The sequence below is a fragment of the Mastigoproctus giganteus genome, chromosome 1, assembly GCF_048544385.1.
Source record: "Mastigoproctus giganteus isolate SK-2022 chromosome 1, ASM4854438v1, whole genome shotgun sequence".
In the NCBI taxonomy this organism is placed as follows: domain Eukaryota; kingdom Metazoa; phylum Arthropoda; class Arachnida; order Uropygi; family Thelyphonidae; genus Mastigoproctus; species Mastigoproctus giganteus.
This window is the reverse complement of record NC_143575.1, coordinates 35,716,032-35,735,702: the sequence shown is the minus strand read 5'-3', so window position 1 is coordinate 35,735,702 and position 19,671 is coordinate 35,716,032. Positions and strand designations below refer to the sequence as shown.

Below are 19,671 nucleotides of genomic sequence, written 5' to 3'. Positions count from 1 at the left end.
TCACATGCAAGGCAAAGGTATGCTACCTGAAACCCGTTCATCCAGAAAGTATGCTTAGCAGGGAAATCCTCAGAAAACATTTTGAAATGGTTTTGTGTTATAGTGTTTGGTTAAACAGAAGGAGAAATATTGTGACATCCTTAATACCATTCTTCCAACAGTGATGCAATTTTAAGGAGCAAGTTTTTCAACTTACAAATGCCCGCCATTGCAAATCTGGAGTATCCAAGTGATATATACTGCAATTTTCTAGCAGGGGACCTATATCCCTAGTAAAAACATTAGCCCTCAAAACTTTTAAGTTCCACATTCAACATACTGTTTTTATATTTTTCCTTGCTTGCCTGGTTACTATTTGATACTTTTCTTACCTCCACATGGCAGAGCTAGAAACTTGAGAGATGTTAATTCGCTTAGGACTAGATAGAGCTTAAAATTGGCACTGCTAACACCAAGCCCCCCCCTCCCATGGGTCTTCTGAAATTACCAAGATAATGTATTAGTAAGAGTGAAAAATATTTTATTAATATTCTACTGGATATGGCTGTTTCTGCTGCATCATCAGAAGCTTGTCTCTCCAGTTTGAGGCAATAACTAGTGAAGATGGAAAATGTAGATCCTTAAAAACAGATAAGGTTTTTGGAAAATTTTTGCATTACCTAGATAAACCAGAGAAATGAGGTGTCAATAAAAACACTGCCAAAAGACAGAGAAGACTTTTTATAACTCTTAGATACCTTTAATTTATCAGCCATAGCTCTCCAGATAGCACTGGAGAGCTATCTACAATTCTAATTCAGAAAGGGTTGAAGCAGTAACCAAAACTCCTAAATCAATTAAACTTCAAGGCAGGTGGACACTTTATTTTAGTGAACATTTAGAGGGCCATTTCATTTTAATGAAAACCACAAGCTCAGAACAGTCCAAAAAACTGCTCAACCTAACAAGTTTAGGAAAGCTCCCAGTCATGGTAACCCCCTCACATGATCCTCAACACTTTGAGAAACAGGACCTTCTAAGCATCACAGAAGAAGAAATACCAAATGAATTGAAAGAACAGAGTTTTCAGAAAGTAGATTAGATGGTAAAGTTATACTAACTTGGAACCTCATTATGATACTAACAAGAATAATCAAAGCAGGATACTGAGCATGCAATATTTGGATCTATGTATCTCAAACTCCCAACGCTACTTCAAATGCAGAAGTATAGACCTTTCCATACCACATGTAGGAAAGTAACTGTGTTCTAAAGGTGGCTCTAAAGATCACCTTACTGAACCCAGATGTCAAAACTTCAAAAGAGATCGCTGCACATACTCCTGATTGTGTAATGTATGGTGAAGAGAAAAAGCTATACAAAAATACAAAGTTGAAAACAATGCTGCCTATCTAAGAAACAAAGAGAATGAAGAAGAGATAATAGGCCTTCATAGGCACAAATCATACCACTTTACAGAGACTCGAGCAGAAATATCAGTTTCATAAAGTGAAATGGCGAAGGTAAAGAAAGCCAATGACGAGAAACGTCGGATAATTTACGGGTAAAATTAGTTTCCCGATACTGCACTCTAGCGCTGCTCGCTCGGTAAACAGACGGTAGGTGTTATCGGTCTGGAGCAAAGTTGAGAACGATATATTGATTGACGGGTAGGCGTGGCAAATGATGTGCTGATTGGTGCACGAACACAACACATGATAACATCGGTTTAGTAGCACTAATGGTAACTTGCCCTAACGAATGCTTTCCATAATGATGAAAAAAGGTCAGTTTACCTCCACTTGAATTCCATGGGAGCTTGACCTCCTCCTGAAATGGAGGGAGTAACCTAACCTTTTTTTCTTTAGAATTATGGGTGGACTAGCGCATAAATTGTTTATTAACAAAATATTAGTTTTTTATTACTGTACTTTTATTTTTAAGGTTAGGTTACGAAATATAACGAAAAATAAAGAAACCTTTTCCTTTTTTCTTGACCAAACCTTAATCAACAGTATAGTAAAAACACTCATGAACTCCAAAAATCTGCTTTTAATAATGAGGAAAAAACAATGAAGAACATAAAAATGAACAGAATGAAACTTTTATTAATTTAGTTTTCATCAAAAAATCAACCAACATTTTATTTTCCTTACAAATTTCTTCCATCTTTAAAAGATTCATCACTACTATTACCTGTTTACCGTTCATCACAAAACTATTATGCACTTCTTTACTCATAAATACACATTATAATGCCAATCAATGACTACACAGTAGCTTGTCGTCTGTTGCACCCACCCTCAATCATTTCATCGTTTGCCACGCCTACCTGTCAATCAATATATCCTTCTCGATTTCGGCTCGATAAAACAGACAGTGTTATCCAGACCGATAACACTGTCTGTTTACCGAGTGAGCAGCGCTAGAGTCCGGTGTCTGGAAACTAATTTTCTGCGTAAGCTATCTGACGTTTCTCATCGTTCTCGTGTTGGCTTTCTTTACCTTAGCCAGTGAAACCTTTCTCTTACTAGGTACATTATTTGCTCTTCCTACAAAGAAGGAAAATAAGGAGAGACAAACCTGTTAGACTTTGGTTTTTGAAATTAAATAGATATTGTCATAAAAAAGAAACTGGATAATTAGTTTTGAACATATTTACAGAGGAAGAAACGAACACCAGAAACTTATCTTCCCCAAAAAAGACAAAGATTTAAATCAGATAAACACAAGACAGGCCTTAACTGTTTAGAATCAAACCAAAGGTTCATTCCAAAATAAACGATAAATCCCAGTGGAACTGCATGGGCTTTCACATCAATTTTGAAGCTACGAAGCCATCTGGGGTCACCTATCCAAATATGCTTCACTCTGTCTCTGCCTTTAGGGGACACAAATCAAACTACAAAACCCTCCCTCAGCACTGGCCTAAAGAGTGTTTAGGAAAGAGAGAATCAATGCCAACACAGTAGGGGGAATATTGATATAGTCAACCCATATACCAATCCAGAAAGTCCATGTAAACTGTCCTCTGAAGGCAGTTGCTGCTCTTATAGCCACTGGTATTTGTATCACAGTCTGTTTTATCTATATACCACCAAACCAAGAGGTACAGTGCAAAGATTTAGAAAGCCTCATCACCCAGTTATCAACTCCCCTTCTGTATACTAGATCTGAGTGGATACCACCCCTGTAGGGTGACATGGACACTAACAGGTAAGAATAACTCATAGAGGACATTGTTAGACCAAAACAATCTATCATTACTCAATGATTGACTACATGTGTACATCAATCTTCAAATACAAACACATAAATGGATTTCATCATATATTCCTTAGCCTTATATTCACTTTTCACTCGGGAAGTGCTTTTCCCCTGATTCCAGCTATTTGCAAAACAGTGATCATTATCATGCTCTCACCCTGACAGCTCTTTACCTTATAAACAGGTGTCAGGGTGGTATTTTGCTTTTTATAATAACTGTTACCACATTGGAAATTCTCTTATTACACATCCATAGAAAAGTTTAAGTTAGTACGCAGCATGGAGTAATCATTGGGCGCCTCCTTAGCCAGGTGGGCAGGAGCAGCAGTGCATAGCACATGCTTCTTAATTAGACCAGGGTTCGAGCCCGTGACCACCAAATACGGAGGATGCGGAAAAAAGTCAGGAAATGACCACCGCATATCCCCGGAGCAATATGGCCTTAGTTGCTAATGCTCCTAAAAACCAAATAACAACAACAACAGTAATCATTGGGTATGCATGAGACATTACTATCTTCATCTAGGAGGGAATGCAACAAAAAATATTTTAGCAGTTTACAGACCTCTATATAGTTTGTAGCTTCAAGTGTTACTATAAGACATGAATTTATTAATTTACTTTCTTCTGAATCTTTATTTAGATTACTTGAATTATTTCATTTGTCTGTTGTAATATTTAAAATTTAACTAATACAGCAGACTCTTGATTTACCCGGATTGGTTTAACCAGGAAGCAGATTAACTGGGACACTTCAAGACTCCAAATAAAAAAAAACAACCAGAATAGGTATAAACAGATGTTTTGCAAGTCGTAAATAAGCGACAAGCAGAGCGTCATAAAGTCGTCATTAGGATATTATTATCTTGCAACCCCCACACTCAAAAAAAAAAAAAAAAAAGTTTAGTTTGTTTTAGTGCGTCACTTCAATTGTTCTGTTTCGTCAAAAAGAAAAATTTTGTTACTGTAGTAAGTCCCCGACTTATGTAACTTCGAACTTACGTTAATTTTTTTTTTCTTTTTTAGGATTGTAAAATTTAAATAAGCAATATAATAACAGAATAATAAGCAATCAATAAAGACTATCACAGCATGCAGGATTTGGAGTCACACAATTTTTTATTTATTTATTTGTTTTTTATGAAAACCCCAAACACGAGAGGTATTAGAACCTATAGCACTTGGTACCGTGCTTGAGTTAGAGGTTGAGAAGACAAAAGAAGATATTTGTTGACATTAGATTTGAACTTCTGTAGACTATAATTTTCAGAAAATACGTACAAAGGAAGGTTGTTCCAGAAAACTGAAGTTGAATGAATAAACAAGGAAGATGAAAAGTTGGTTCTGTGAGTTTGAAGTTGGACAGTAAATGGATATTGGCTGGTGGCAGCACGTGTTTGGATTGTTTTGAAAGAGAGAGCGGGAATAATAGAAACCAATTCAGAAGAACAGTGCCTATGGAAGTATCTATCTGTAGAAAAGGCATGCAGAAGAAACAGTATGAGACAGCGAGGGCACCTCTGTAGCCAGGTGGGCAGGAGCAGCACTGTGTAGCACATGCTTCTTGATTAGACCAGGGTTCGAGCCTGTGACCACCAAATACGGAGAATGCAGAAAGGTCAGGGAATGACCACTGCATATTCCCGGAGCAATATGGCCTTAGTTTCTAATGCTCCTAAAAACCAAAATGACATAACTAACATGAGACAGCGAATAAAGAGACTCTGTTAGAGAGGAGTCATTAATTAACCTAACTGCCCTCTTCTGAATGGAATCTAGAAGCCTGAGAGAGATTTTGGGGGCACCGCCCCAGATGTGGGAACAATATTCCATGGTATGGCGGATTTGCGATTTGTACAGAGTAAACAGCTGTTTGGAAGAAAAGTAATGCCGAGAGCGAAAGAGAAAACCAAGTTTTTTAGATGCAGAGGAAGCAATATTTGTAATGTGCTTATGCCAAGAGAGATTAGAAGTAAGGGTAATCCCCAAAAGAGATATATCATTTTGCCTAGAAATCAGAGTGTCACCAAAGATAAGCATAGCAGCAGAAGAATCCTTTTTGCGAGATACAAGACAAGACTGAGTTTTAGAAGGGTTGAAATAAACTAGGTTGTCTTTGCCCACACTGGAGAATTACCTGAAGATAGGCATTTAAGGAATTGGTAGCAGATTTTCGAGAAGTTGAAGCTGATTGAGCAGGGCAAGGTTTCTCAAAATGGAAAGTGGAATGCAATGTGCTATCATCGGCAAAACTATGGATAGGATTTCCAGTCAATGGGAGAAGGTCATTAATATACAAGAGGAAAATACTGGGGGAAAGAACTGAACCTTGGGGGGAAACCAGCATTAGTGGAGAAGTTAGAAGACAGAGCCATCTACCCTCAGTGAGCGATCAGAGAGAAAACTTGATAACCAATTACAAAAAACAGTTGGCAAACCATAAGATGGAAGCTTGTTTAGAAGACCTTTATGCCAAACATGATCGAAAGCCTTTGAGATGTCAAGAGCAACTGCTTGTGGTTCACAGAACTTTTCCATTGTGTTTGTCCATAAATGGGTAATATAAGCCAGAATATCGCCAGTGGATCGACACTGACCGAATCCATACTGGCGATCGCTGATCAGACGGAAGGTATCTTGGTAGTTTAATAATAGTTTGCGGTTAATTGATTTCTCCATTACTTTAGAAAGAGTAGAAGTAATTGCACTGGAACGATAATTGGATGGGAGCGATTTGTAACCCTTTTTAGGAACTGGCTGGATAAGAGCAAATTTCCAAGCAGAAGGAAAAACACCTTTGGAATAAGAAAGTGAAAAAAGGCGGCAAAGAACAGGAGTAAGTTCAGGAGTACAGGTTTTGAGAACAAGTGGAGAAATACCATCAGGACCTGGAACTTTCTTAGCATCAAGAATAGTCAAAATCCTTCTGCCATCCTTTTGACGGAAGAACACAGGAGGCATTGAATGGAGCATGTTGGGAATGGTGGGAGGTGTTTTACCAAGATTATTTGTACATGAGTTGAAAAAAAAATGTAATGCTAACAGGTCAGCTTTATCCTTGGCTGAAGTGACAACAGAACCATCTGGTGTTGACAGAGGTGGGAGTAAAGATGGGCAAAAGTTGGGGCCAATAGCTTTGGCAAGAGAGCAGAATGCTCGGCTACCATTAGGGCAAGAAGCAAGTTTTCTGCTCTTAGCCTGTTCAAAGTCTATTTTGGACCGATTAATAACTGCTTTACAATTGTTGCGAGCTTTGGTGTAGGCAGAAAATGAAACTAAAGAATTGGAAACAAGCCAATTACGATATGCAACGTTCTTCTCTTGAACAGCCTTAGCACATTTATTGGAAAACCAAGGTTTAGATAAAGGATGAGATTTTAAAGTGGAGTGTGCAAGAGAAGAATGTGATCTGAGCAAACATTGACATCAGAAATTTTGAAACAGTAATCCAACCAAGGAAAAGAAGAAAAGAAATCTCGCAGGTCATTCCATTTTGCATTCTTGTAATTCCAAACAATACGAGGTTGGGAATAGCCATGAGATAAAGGCTCCATTGGAGAAGAGACAATCACCAAGTTGTGAGATCTGGGGTGCCTGAAGGATCACTCGCTTCGACCGTGTACTTAGAAGGGTTGTTTGTGAGAAAAAGATCAAGCGTGTTGGCTGTATGGTTAGGATTGTCCGGTATTCTTGTAGGTAAATGGAACAATCTGTGCAAGGTCATTAGTAATTGCAAAAGCCTCAGCATCTCGACCAGCTGGGTCAGTGTGACTAGAAAACAGAAGCCAGCTGGAGTTGTGAACATTAAAATTACCAAGGAAAATTACCTCACTGTTAGGAAAGTTGGACTGGAGAAAGTCAAGTTGCAAAGAGAGGAAGTCAAAGAGCTCCAAGTGATTAGGGGAGCTTGGAGAATGATAGAGAACAGAGAACAATTTCACCATAAAGTGTAAAATCCCACAGAATTGGCGCCTCCGTAGCCAGGTGGGAAGGAGCATCAGTGCGTAGCACACGCTTCTTGATTAGATTGGGGTTCGAGCCCGTCACCACCAAATACGAAGGATGTGGAAAGGTCAGGGAATGACCACCACATATTCCCGGAGCAATATGGCCTTAGTTGCTAATGCTCCTAAAAACCAAATAACAACAACCCACAGAATTCCAGCCATCGGTATTATTGCAAATGCAATGCAATCGAGTTTACTACCCTATTATAATGAATTGCAGTAACAGAAAAGCACAATAACCCGGAATGTGCAAATTGTTTTATGTTAGTGACCTCCAGAAAGGTGGTTTAGTAAAATGTGAGCTTTCGTGGGCTGATAGTAGTGAGTTTTTGCCTTAACCCTGTGAAATTCTTTACATAAAATTTAATTTTGACCATTATCATGGTGCCAACTAAAAGAATAAGTGACAGCGGTACTTGTAAATCTATCAAAAAAAAAAAAGGAAAGCAATCGATTCGGATCAGAAAATTAAAATATGGATTTTTGAAAGCGGTCAAACATGAACAAGTATCACGCAGAATTTAGATTTGTCAGTGTCAACAGTGAACACAATAATAAAGGAAAAAGACAGAATATGAGAAGTGGTGAAAGGATTGGCACCAATGAAGTCAACTGTGATAACCAAGGTTACAAAATACATATCAGTTTTTACTGTACAATTTCTTCCTTTAATGTTTTCTTTTCTTATGTGCCACTCCAGCAACTTCACCGCTGTCCCCAGATAAAGTTTTTAATTGAACTAATTAAAAATATAAAAACTATTTTTCTTCATTCTTCTGAGGATATTATGTGGTTTTTGTAATTTTGGCATATCACGGATATAGGAGCAATATTTTATTAATCATTCCCTAGTTACATAAAACTCGACTTACGTAAGAAGTCCTGGAACATATGTCGGGGACTTACAGTATTTTTGGATTAACCGGGAAATCCCAGAAATTATAAAAATCCCAGATAATTTCTGGGATTTTTATTTTACCATCTATCCCAGAAAATCGAGAGTCTACTATATAATTAAAGAGTTTCATATCCATAATACAGTGGCAGACAAAAAAACTGACCTTAAAAAAAGTAACATTTGTAGTGAAACATATAAGATATTGTTTTATTACAGTCATTTGGTTTGTCGCAAAGCAAAGATATTGTGTCAGATAATGCTTCTATTGCATCAGACAGTAATTGCAAGGTATTGCATCAGCCGTTTGGTTCAAATATGGCATCGGAAGGGTATACATGCTCATTAGTATCCTGTTTTGCTGAGGTCTAAGCATGGCTCCATATGTTCAGTTGACACCAAGAAAAAAAGTGTAGCTATTGCTCTATCCCAGGAAGTGCTTTTTATGTGTGCTATCGCTGATAAAATAGCTGCCACCAGTCAATAGTATCCCAGGTGCTGAAATTAAAAAGTGACACCAGTGATGTGAAGAGAAGACCTGGATCAGGCCATAAGGGAGTGACTATGCCTTCCCAAGATCGATATTTGAAATGGCTATTCCTGCATAGCTGCCATGCTAGTGCTCTTGATCTAAAACTGGACTTTGAGATGGCCTCTGGTGTTGAAACAAATGTACAAACTATCCAAAGACAGCTTTCGGAATGTGGTCTGCATGCCTATCAGCCCAAGAAAAGCCTTTGTTGACCCTACAGATGAGGAAGAACTGACTTGCTTGATCTAAAATGAATGTTTCGTGGACAAAAGAGCAATGGGACACCATCTTTTCTGATTAATCGAAATTCAACCTGCATGGCTTGGATGGGAAGCGATATGTCAGAAGACTAAAATCGGAGGCATACCATCCTGACTGCATAACACCAACTGTATAGTTCCCCGCTGGTCAGATCGTCTGGGGATGCATAACAAGCAAAGGGGTGGGGTGAATTTAGTTTATTAACAGAATGGTGAATGCAAAAACCTACACTGCTACCTTGGAGGAGTGCCTGAAACCCATTATTAGTGATCACCACACACACACATCCAAAACTGCATTTTTAAATGGGACTCAGCACCTTGCCACACAGCAAAATTGGTAAGTTTTATGCTATTTCGATTTAATGATGAGTTTGTCTTCTTGTCTCACAAGGCTTAAAACATGCTTACACCAATGTTTACCCTCACTTTTCTCCCTTAAGGTGCAATCATATCCCAGAAATGCTGGCATTACAGTGTTCTACTGGCCCGGCAACAGTGCAGATTTGAACCCTGTTGAAAATTGCTGGTACATAATGTCATATAAAATTGCTCAGAAAATGCCAACAAGTAAGATTCAGCTGCAGGAGAGCATTGTAAGGGTATGGTACCACGAAATTGGGCAACCGTATATCCAGAAGTTGATTAACTCTATGATAGATCATTGCACGGCTGTAATTGCAGCTCGAGGAGAAACAACAAAATATTAAGGACTTATTTTACTGATTTACAGTACATAATACTATTACGTTAACTTGTCATGATTGCCATTTGCATGATTTCTCATATTTCCATTAATTACACATTTTACCCTTTGGGAAGATATTTATGGCAATTAAGTATATCAGGTCGAGTGTTTTTATTCTATTTCATTCACGGAGCTATATAGCCCATCTAACAAATGCATTTCGAACATTTCTGCAACCCACAATGCAAAGCGTAAAACACATTTGCAAAATTCACGTGTGATGCAGTTTTTTTGTCCACCGCTGTATTTTGAAAAATAGTTATCTGCACCAGTTCTTTAATTGTTCAATTAAAAATTGCAATCATATTATTTTCATTTAATGTCTTGTTTTAATGTTATTTTTTGCTTGTTTGATATAACGAATGGCACATGTAAAACACCCTGCGTGATGTTATAGGAACACAGTAATATGGCCAGTTTTAGAAGGTTAAGCTGTTTTTCTTTCTTTCTTTTTTTTTTTTTTTTTTTTTTTTTTTGTGTTTTCTGTGTGAAAATTTATTTTTTGCATTATAGAGTCAGTACAGATTTGTTTGTGAAGGCATCATCAAAGTTTATAATGGTGAGTACTGACATATTTTTCTAATTTTTTATTTGAGTATTCCTATAATATAAAAAATGTGGGGATTTTTACCTTTTATAGTCCCACACTTTATATTATAAATATGTTTAATAAGAATATACAGTAAAATATTGCTAACTGAATATCAAACATAACCCAAAGCAGCGTTATTCAACCGAGGGTACGCGGGAGCTCCCCAGCTGGTACATGAGAAATTAACAAGAAACAAAAATATTTTGAAGTAATTACACTATTGCCATTATTAAGCTAAGTGATGATTCATCAGAATTGATGATTTATCTGATTTTTTACTTAAGCGTGTTTTGTATTGTAGTAAAATAAGACATACATATATGGAGGTACAAAAATAAGAACGTGGTTCTTTGGGGGTACGTGAACAAAAAAGGTTGAGAAACACTGACCCAAAGTATGCCTGATACCTTTTGACATGGAGGATCTGCCTTTGCATGCTTTACAGTTTTGGCTGGTGCTTTGTTCTGGAGACTGCAGTTTTCTTCACTTTTCACATTCATTAAGGAAAGTAGTGGATTTGGATGATTAGAGACATATTTCATATAGTGTTGCCTAGTGTCACAGAGGCTTGCCCATTCCTCTGTGTGATGTGGTTCACACCTGGCCAGTTATTTCCCTTATGCTTGTAAAAATTGTATACTTCATTCATTATTAGCATTAGTAGAGGCATATGATGCAAGAAAGCAAGCTTATGCAGCATCAGCCAAAAAAAAAAAAAAAACCACTCCCATTTCACCCCCCCCCCATTCATTCAAAATACCTGTCCAGCTGAGCCTTAAATTTATTTAGGCTATCAACTTCCACAACAAGGGATGGAAGTCTGTTCCATCCCTTGTTGTGGAAGTACCTGCTGGCTAAAGGCAAAAATGTTGCAAAACTGACTGCAAAATGTGAACATGGAGTTCTGTGTAGCAATGAAACATTGATGCAATCGAAAAATTGAAGAAAGGTGTTAATAGGACTGGTTTAATAACAAAATATGGAGTAGAAAAATTCTTAGGTTCAGACATTAAGTTAAGGTGGATGAATTTATTTAATATTGGTACACTTGAGTGCTGTCTATGATAGTATAGATTTTTCTTAAATAATTAATGACTTAATATTGAAGATTTACCAGTTGATAACTGCCTGTTTTTATATTCATATATACGTCTGATATATTAGCTGAAAGGCATGTAATACATAACATACATACAAATTACTTATTGAAAGACACTTCACTACATGGATAATGACATGGCAATGAATGTTCAATGAAATAATATCATGTTTGGATGAGTTTATTGTAAACTTTATATGGAGATAAATTTGAAATTTAGTGCAGCAAAGAATTTACAATTTAGATACATAGGTGCTAAATCTCCTGATTTACAATAGAGAATTTTGCAGTCATTTTTTATTCAATTTGCCCCCCCCCTTTTTTTTCCATCTCACTATCTTAACATAGTTAGTAACATAGTCTTTTCATCTTTTTCTTTTTGCAAAATAAAAAATAAAACTACATTAAAATTTAATTTTTTTTAAATTCTGTGATTTTTCTTTTTTTAATGATTTTGGCCATAATAAACACCTGAAAATAGTTATCTGCAATTGTTCAGTTGGCCATGAAAACAGGCCAAGTTTATTTTACTGGCTCGCTCGCTTGCACTCTCTCTCTCAATTTCGAAAGTAATAAAGATTGATAAAAGAACAGTTTATTTAAAAAAATAATATCGTCAAAAGATTTATTTTCTCTGAAAATAAATGTATGAAATGGCAACTGCTGTAAACTTGCACTGACAAGTGATGATACAGCCAGTTCATCATCTAGGTGCTATTCAGAGAACAAATTTTTTGAACCAAATTGAAATGAATCAATTTTGCAAAAAAAAAAAAAAAAATGCTCTCAGTACTCCTCAATATAACACTTACTAGACACTATTGATGTATAGTGGTGCTGTTGGGGAACTGACAAGTGTGCAAGACAGCTTGATACAATAAATTATCCCAAGTCTTTCTTGGAATTTTAACTATTCCTCATACAATGCAATTGTGAGAGGATATTTAGCCAGGTGGTTGAGGTTCACTCCAGACCATCTCCTTTCTGGTGAAGCTTTGGAAATGCTCTTGAAAGCAAAGTATAAACAGCAGTGCCATTTTTATAAAGAAAACTTTGGCTCAACATTTCTGAAGAGGTAATGTGCAGCAGTAACTTTCTTGAAGCAATTGTAATCAGTTAATGTCTAACAGACAACCAAATAAATCCACAAACAGAAAATCTTAGGTAAGCTAATGTTTGAAAGCATACTACTGTACTGGTAAACAGTCTTATGACTATATTTCAATGTAAAATGTGTATGTTGTCAGTGAAATTTAATTTCCTCCTACTTCTTCATTTTTTGCTTCTGTTTTGGCTAAAAAAATCTCCTGTCTCCTCATGCTTAGAGTTAAGTAAAGGCATTTTAATATATTTTCCAGAACTTTTTCTCATAGCAAAAACATACTTTTATTTATTTATTTTTCTTTTCAAACTTGCTAATACAATAGATGAGGAAGATGGAAAAGGTAAGATGGGTTGATGAAATCAGAAATAAGGTTTTTGAGAAGGTCATATGAAAAGAGATGTTTAAAGGAAATAATCAGAAGGCAAAAGACAAGTTGGATTGGACATGTGTTGCAAAGTGAGGAACTGATCAAGGATGTAATGGATGGAAAAATTCAGTCTACCTTTGGGAGAACCCCAAAGGTAGACTGAATTAAACTATAACAGATGAATTGAGAGGAGACGGTGGACATGGGAAGATGAAAAGGAGGGCTGAGATAGCAATATATAAAGAAACAATTGTTCACTGTATTCATAGTGCAAGTTATTATTATAGTGTGCCATTTTCAAGAAATCATTGACATATTCCTCTACAGCTTCATGATTAGCAGTTTATCACAGGAAATTTTGAGATAGTGGCTACCATGATGCTTTTGAATTTCTGAGGCCATCCAATAGAATAATCATTTTCCCTTCAGTTTTTATATGATGATAGCAGGCTTTTGTTTTCTCCATCAGCATTTTTTTTTTTTTTTAAATGAAAACCCCAAACACAGCAGGAATTAGAACCTATAATATTTAGTACCGTGCTTGGGTTGGAGGTTGAGAAGACAAGAGAAGATATTTGTTGACATTAGATTTGAACTTCTGTAGACTGTAATTTTCAGGAAAGACATACAAAGGAAGGTTGTTCCAGAAAACTGCAGTTGAATGAATAAACGAGGAAGACGAAAATTTGGTTCTCTGAGTTTGAAGTTTGACAGTAAATGGATCTTGGCTGGTGGCAGCACGTGTTTGTTCGTACTGTTTTGAAAGAGTTCAAAACAGTACAAACAGTACGAAAAGAGTGGGAATTATAGAAGCCAATTCAGAAGAACAGTGCCCATGGAAGTATCTGTAGAAAAGACATGCAGCAGAAACAGTACGTCTATGAGACAGAGAGTGGAGAGACTTTGTAAGAGATGGGTCATTCATTAACCTAACTGCCCTCTTCTGAATGGAATCTAGACGCCTGAGAGAGGTTTTGGGGGCACCGCCCCAGATGTGGGAACAATATTCCATGTTACAGTGGATTTGCAATTTGTACAGAGTGAACAGCTGTTTGGAAGTTTTTTTTTTTTTTTTTGTTATTTGGTTTTTAGGAGCATTAGCAACTAAGGCCATATTGCTCCGGGGATATGCAGTGGTCATTTCCTGACCTTTCCGCATCCTCCGTATTTGGTGGGCACGGGCTCAAACTCCAGTCTAATGAAGAAGCGTGTGCTACGCACTGCTGCTCCTGCCCACCTGGCTACGGAGGCGCCACCTGTTTGGAAGGAAAGTAACGCCGAGAGTGAAAGAAAAAACAAGTTTTTTAGATGCAGAGAAAGCATTATTTGTGATGTGCTTGTGCCAAGAGAGATTAGAAGTCAAGATAATCCCCAAAAGAGATATACCATCTTGCCTAGAAATTCGAATGTCACCAAATATAAGCATTGGAGCAGAAGTATTAAAATCAACTAAGTTGGCTTTGCCCCACTGGAAAATTACTTGGAGATTGGCATTTAAAGAATTGGTAGTGGATATTCAAAAAGTTGAAGCTCATTGAGCAGGGCAAGGTTTCTCAAACTGGAAAGTGGAATACAATGTGCTATCATCAGCAAAACTATGGATAGGATTTCCAGTCAGTGGAAGAAGGTCATTAATATACAAGAGGAAAATACTGGGGGAAAGAACTGAACCTTGGGGGGACACCAGCATTAATGGAGAAGTTAGAAGACAGAGAGCCATCTACCCTCAGTGAGCAATCAGAGAGAAAACTTGATAATCAGTTACAAAAAACAGTTGGCAAACCATAAGATGGAAGCTTGTTGAGAAGACCTTTATGCCAAACACGATCGAAAGCCTTTGAGATGTCTAGAGCAACTGCTTGTGGTTCACCGAACTTTTCCATCGTGTTTGTCCATAAATGGGTAACATAAGCTAGAAGATCACCAGTGGATCGATACTGATGGAATCCATACTGGCGATGGTTGAACAGACGGAAGGTTTATAGGTAGTTTAAGTGTTGGCAGTTAATTGATTTCTCCATTACTTTAGAAAGAGTAGAAATAATTGCAATGGGACGATAATTGGATTGGAGGGATTTGTCACCCTTTTTAGGAACTGGCTGGATATGAGCAAATTTCCAAGCAGAAGGAAAAACACCTTTGGAATAAGAAAGTTAAAAAAAAAGCGGCAAAGAACAGGAGTAAGTTCAGGAATACAGGTTTTGAGAACAAGTGGAGAAATATCATCAGGTCATAGAGCTTTCTTAACATCAAGATTTGTCAAAATCCTTCTGATATCCTTTTGATGGAAGACCACAGGAGGCATTGAATGGAACGAGTTGGGATTGGTGGGAGGTGTTTTTACCAAGATCATTAATACATGAGTTGGAAGAAAAATGTAATGCTAACAGGTCAGCTTTATCCTTGACTGAATTGATAACAGAACCATCTAGTGTTGACAGAGGTGGGAGTAAAGATGGGCAAAAGTTGCGGCCAATAGCTTTGGGAAGAGACTAGACTGCTCGGCTACCATTAGGGCAAGCAGCAAGTTTTCTGCTCTTAGCCTGTTCAAAATCTAGTTTGGACTGATTAATAACTGCTTTACAATTGTTGCAAGCTTTGGTGTAGGCAGAAAATGAAACTGAAGAATTGGAAACAAGCCAATTACGATATGAAACATTCTCTTCTCTTGAAGAGCTTTAGCACATTTATTGGAAAACCAAAGTTTAGAAAAAGAACGAGAGTTTAATGTGGAATAAAGGATTCCATTCCTACAAGAATAATTACACTGACACAATCTGAGCAAACATTGACATCTGAAGTTTTAAACAGAAATCCAATGAAGGAAAAGAAATCTCACAGGTCAACCCATTTTGCATTCTTGTAATGCCAAACAACACGAGGTTGAGAATAATCATGAGATAAAGGCTCCATTGGAGAAGAGACAATCGCCAAGGTGTGATTTGAGGTGCCTAAAGGACCACCCACTTCGACCATGTACTTAGAAGGGTTAATAGTAATATTAGTATTATTAATGGTCGCATGGTGCGAAAGCCTATGGCTTATGCTGCACCAGCCAAAAAAAAAAAAAAAAAACGAATAAAGCAAGGATAAAAAAAAAAATAAAATAAATAATAATAATTAATAAAAGAAAAGGAAATTAAACCTATCATCCTATGCCCTTCCCTCACCCGAAGGTACTATCCAGATGACCTTTGAATTTCCCCAAACTCTGTCAGCCTCTACCACCCATGTAGGCAACTTATTCCAGTAATTTATAACTCGCTGGCTAAAATAAAACTTCCTGCAGTCCGATCTAAACATTTCCCCCCCGTAACTTGAATCTATGTCCCCTAGTTCTAGCATCATTTATAATCTTGAAAATTTCGTCCTCATTCATTTTACTGATGCCTCTCAGAGCCTTAAACATCTCAATCAAATCTCCCCTAAGTTTCTAAACTCTGCAACCCACATATTCGAAGTGTTTCTTCATAAGGTCGCCATTTTGCTGATCTCACCACATGAGTTATCCGTCTTTGCACCCTTTCAAGAAGCTCGATGTCTTTCTTTAGGTGCGGTCTCCATACTTGAACACAGTATTCCAAGTGTGGTCTAACAAAAGCCTTATATAATGGGATTATCATGTCCCTATCTCTACTTGCAAAAGTTCGAAGTTCGATAGATCATCGAGAGGACACTATGGGCTTTCCTTGCAACCTGTGTACAATGCTCAGAGAATTTCGTGTCTGACCGTATCATAACACCCAAGTCCCTTCCCTCCACTACTGGGTTTAGTTGAACTCAACCAAGTCAATAAGTTATTTTCGGATTACTGTTTCCCAGGTGTAACTTCCCAGGTTTAATCCAACAAAGCGCTTACACTTTGTTGGATTAAAGCATAGCTGCCATTTTTCTGACCATTCCTGGAGTCTATCTAGGTCTCTCTGAAAAAGCTCAGCTTGACAGTGATCATTAACTACTCTACCAATTTTAACATCATCTGCAAATTTAGACATCATGCCCTCTATCCCTTCATCGATGTCGTTTATGAAAATTAAAAACAACAGTGGTCCTAATACTGATCCTTCATTATTTAAGGTATCAATATTAGCATTAGTAGAGGCATATGATGCAAGAAAGCAAGCTTATGCGGCATCAGCCAAAAAAAGAAACCACTTCCACTTCACCCCTCTGTTCGTTCGAAATACCTGTCCAGCTGAGCCTTAAATTTATTTAGGCTATCAACTTCCACAACAAGGGATGGAAGTCTGTTCCACCAACCAACTACCCGCTGGCTAAAGGCATATTTCCTCACATCTATCCTACATCTGTCTTTCCTCAATTCGAATTTATACCCTCTCAGGTGATTATTCTGAGCAAGAGGAAGAATCCCATCGGCATTTAGCATACTCAAACTATTCAAGGCTTTATACACCTCTATCAGATCATCTCGCTGGTGCCTAGTCTCCAGACACTGTAATTTGCAAAACTTAAGCCTTTATTCGTAAGAGCAACCCTTTGTTCCATTCACTAATCTTGTTGCACCTCTCTATACTCGTTCTAGCAGCTCTACATTCTTCTTGAAATGAGGCCTCCTGTATACAGTACTCAAGGTGTGGCCTGACCATTGCCATATACAAGGGAATAATCACCTCCTTATCTCTGCTAGAAAAATTCCTGTATATCATTGACAAGACACCATGAGCTGCTCTTGCAGCCTGTCTGCACTGCTCAGAAAACTTCATATCTGCCTGCACAATTATCCCCAGGTCCCTTTCATTCTCTACCACTGTCAGTGTAGTACCACAGAGTTGATATGTTCCTCTGGGGTTACTGTTTCCGATATGTAGTACTTTACATTTGTCAATGTTAAACTTCATTTGCCACCTCTCAGCCCATCTGCTCAACCTTTCCAGATCCTGTTGAAGCAGCATAGCATCAGTAGTGTCCTTAACAACCCTGCCAACCTTTGTATCGTCTGGAAACTTGGACATTAAGCTTGATATACCATCATCAATATCATTTATAAATACAGAAAACAACAATGGACCCAACACTAACCCTGAGGGACTCCTCTAATAACATTAGTCCACGATGAGCAGTGTCCATTGATTACCACTCTCTGTCTTCTCCCCCTCAACCATCCCTTTATCCATAGCAGCAGTTTGCCTCCAATGCCCCATTGCTCCAATTTGTGCACCAGTCTTCCATGTGCAACAGTATGAAAAGCCTTTCTAAGATCCAAATATATAATATCAAAGTTATTCCATGCATCCAGTTCTTTTGTGACTACATCATAGTATCCAATCAAATTGGTTATGCATGACTTTCCCTTAACAAAACCATGCTGTGTTCGAGCTATAACTGAAGTCTTGTCTAGATGATCCTGCAGTGCTTCTTTAACCAGTGCCTTCATTAATTTTCCTGGAACAGAAGTTAAACCCACAGATCTATAATTACTTGTGTCAGCCTTTGATCCTCCTTTGTGAATTGGGGTCACATTTGCACATCTCCATTCTATGGGTACCTCCCTTGAGTCCAAAGAAGCTCTCATAATTATGGCTAAGGGTTTGCTTACTTCCTTTGCTGCCTCCTTTAATATAACTGGATAGATCCCATCCACCCTGGGTGCCTTTTTAATGTTTATCCTCAATAATTTCTCCTCCACTTTCCTCTAAGTTATTACAAAATAATCTTGCTCACTGCCAGAGTTTACTTCACCTCTGGCATTCCCCTTCCTGAATAACTTCTTATGTGTGAATATAGATGCAAAATATCCATTTTGTTTGTTTGCCACCTGAGCAGGATCCTCAACTGTTGAACCATCAATATCCAGTGGACCGATCTGGTTCATTCCTTTCCTTCTAGAGGTTACATAGGTAAAGAACTCTTTTTTGTTTTTCTTTGCATCCTTTGCCAAGGTTTTCTCATAATCTGCCTTTGCCTGCCTAATCTCCTTTATCACTTGGTTATAGACCAGCTTATATCTGTCATAGGCTTCCATGTCACCCATTAGTTTATATGTATCCCATGCATTTTTCTTCTCTGCCATATGTCTCATTAGTTCATCTGACATCCATTTAGGCCTAAATCTTGAACAATATTTCTTAGTTGGTATGTAAAGCCTAGTAGCTTCCAAGATAAGTTCTTTGAATGCTTCCCATTTTGAATTTGCTGTTGGTAACATAATCAGTTGGTCCCACTGTATAGAATTTAAATACTGTCTCAGACCATCGTAGTCGCCTCTACGAAAGCAAAAACCCTTCCCTTTACCCTTGATGGTAGTTACCTCTTTGAGTATATCCCACTTTAACACACTGTGATCCCTGCCACCTAGTGGTTCCTTTATCTGCAGATTCTTAATGCATGAAGAATTACTAGTGATAATCAGATCAAGAGTATTACTCCCTCTAGTTGCCTCCCGAACATGCTGATGTAGAAAACAATCATCCAATAAATCCACAAAAGCCTTTGCTAGTGTGTGTGACCAGCCCACAAATTCCAGTCAATATCTGGGAAATTAAAATCCCCAATTATAAGACTCTCTGATTTACTGACCCACTCTATTTCCCTGTACAGTTTCTTATTTTATTCATCAGATTCATTAGGCCTATAATACGCTCCTACTCTCAATTTTGATCTCGCAATGCTTATGTCACACCAAACTGATTCGACACTGCACTTTCTACCCATGTTGACTGGCTTCACTTCCTTGGATTTTGTGTTTCTTAACTAATAGCATAACCCCTCCTCCCTTCCTATCCTTTCTGTACACATTGTACTCCCCAAATTTCAGTTCTGCATTCCTTATATCTGTGTGACACCTCTCTGATATCCCAGC

General features: G+C 37.7%; 1 protein-coding gene across 1 annotated transcript in view; it reads left to right on the top strand.

The window, feature by feature from the left end:
- The window catches only part of Ptpmeg (protein tyrosine phosphatase Meg), a 526,004-nt gene that overhangs the window by 494,762 nt on the left and 11,571 nt on the right, over window positions 1–19,671 (top strand). The window contains exon 26 of the mRNA XM_090379497.1: window positions 10,202–10,247. Coding sequence (XP_090235623.1) covers window positions 10,202–10,247 — 46 coding nt within the window. The remainder of the gene's footprint in view (window positions 1–10,201; window positions 10,248–19,671) is intronic.